General features: G+C 45.2%; 1 protein-coding gene across 1 annotated transcript in view; it reads right to left on the reverse strand.

Moving 5' to 3' along the window:
• Window positions 1-184: 184 nt before the first annotated feature.
• LOC113979851 (sodium/glucose cotransporter 2-like) overlaps window positions 185-1,938 on the reverse strand; it is a gene marked incomplete at its 3' end in the record, with an annotated part of 2,299 nt that continues 545 nt past the window's right edge. The window contains exon 2 of the mRNA XM_027707127.1: window positions 185-409. Coding sequence (XP_027562928.1) covers window positions 185-409 — 225 coding nt within the window. The remainder of the gene's footprint in view (window positions 410-1,938) is intronic.

Genomic DNA, 1,938 nt, shown 5'->3' on the forward strand with positions numbered 1-1,938 from the left:
TTTTGGGGGGCCACTCACGTGTTTTTTGGGGATGGGGGGGTGGCAGAGGGAGCCCCCAAATCCCCCCCAAATCCCCCTAAATCCCCTCAAATCCCCCCAAATCCCCCCCAAATCCCCTCAAATCCCCCTCAAATCCCCCCAAATCCCCCCCGATTTTCTTCCAGTGTTTTTGGGGGCCACTCACGTGTTTTTTGGGGATGGGGGGGTGGCAGAGGGACACCCCCAGGGTGACCCCGGCGGTGGCGAGGAAGAGGAGGACGGCGAAGTGCAGGTAGTGGAGGCCGCAGAGGGCGCGGGGGCAGCGCCCGGGGGTCCCGCAGGACCCTCCCCCCAAATCCCCCAGGGCGAACTCGGGCACCAAACGGGACAGGCCCAGGCACAGACCCCCCAGCAGACCCCAAAACGCGCCCTGGGGGAGGAAAAAAGGGAAAAAATGGGCAAAAATTGCATTAAAGTAACCAAAAATGAGCAAAATTGACCTAAAATTGCACCAAAATGGCCCCAAAACACCCTGAAATGGGACGAAATTGCCTCTAAATTGCCCCAGATTACCCTAAAATGACCCCAAAATGGTCCCCAAATGAGCCCAAAATGGTCCCAAAATGAGCCCAAAATACCCCAAAAATGAGCAAAACTGACCTAAAATTGCCCCCAAATGACCCCAAAATAATTGCTCCAAAATGGGGCGAAATTGCCCCAAAATGGAACAAAATTACCCCAAAATGCCCCCAAAATAATTGCTGCAAAATGGTGCAAAATCACCCCAAAATGGAAAGAAATTGCCCCAAAATGGCCCCAAATTGCCCTGAAATGGGATAAAATTGCCCCAAAATGGAACAAAATTGCCCCAAAATGACTCCAAAATGAACAAAACTGACCTAAAATTGCCCCAAAATGGCCCCAAAATAATTGTTCCAAAGGGTGTAAAATTGCACCGAAATATCCTGAAATTACCCCAAAAAGACCTGAAATTACCCCAAAATGGCCCCAAAATAATTGCTGCAAAATGGTGCGAAATTGCCACGAAATGGAACAAAATTGCACCGAAATGGGACAAAAATTACCCCAAAATGGGACAAAATTGCACCAAAATGACCCCAAAATAATTGCTCCAAAATGGTGCAAAGTTGCACCAAAATGGAACAAAATTACCCCAAAATGACCCCAAAATGAGCCCAAAATACCCCAAAAAATGAGCAAAACTGACCTAAAATTGCCCCCAAATGGCCCCAAAATTATGGCTCCAAAATGTCCTGAAATTAGTCCAAAATGACCTGAAATTACCCCAAATTGACCTGAAATTACCCCAAAATGGCCCCAAAATAATTGCTCCAAAATGGGATAAAATTGCCCCAAAATGGGACAAAATTGCCCCAAAATGGCCCCAAAATAATTGCTCCAAAATGGGACAAAATGGTTTCGAAATGGCCCAAAATTCAGCCAAAATGGCCCTGAATTGCCCCAAAATTGAACAAAATTACCCCAAAATAATTGCTCCAAAATGGGACTAAATTGCCCCAAAACGGGACAAAATTGCACTAAAAACGGAACAAAATTGCACCAAAATGGGACAAAATTGCCCCGAAATGGAGCAAAATTGCCCCAAAATGGGACAAATTGCCCCAAAATGACCCCAAAATAATTGCTCCAAAATGGGAATAAATTGCCCCAAAATGGGACAAAATTGCACCAAAATGGGACAAAATTGCACCAAAATGGAACAAAATTGCCCTGAAATGGGACAAAATTGCACCAAAATAACCCCAAATTGGCCCTAAATCGCCCCAAAATGACCTGAAATTACCCTGAAATGGAACAATAAATAACAGGGATATTAATTGCCAATTAGCCCCATTTAATCCCCTATTAGAAGCTATTAATCGCCTATTAGAAGCTATTAATCCCCAATTAGCCCCCATTAATCCCCAATTATCCCCT

This window comes from Neopelma chrysocephalum, unplaced genomic scaffold (genome assembly GCF_003984885.1).
Source record: "Neopelma chrysocephalum unplaced genomic scaffold, ASM398488v2 Primary Assembly neopelma1_90011, whole genome shotgun sequence".
Lineage (NCBI taxonomy): Eukaryota > Metazoa > Chordata > Aves > Passeriformes > Pipridae > Neopelma > Neopelma chrysocephalum.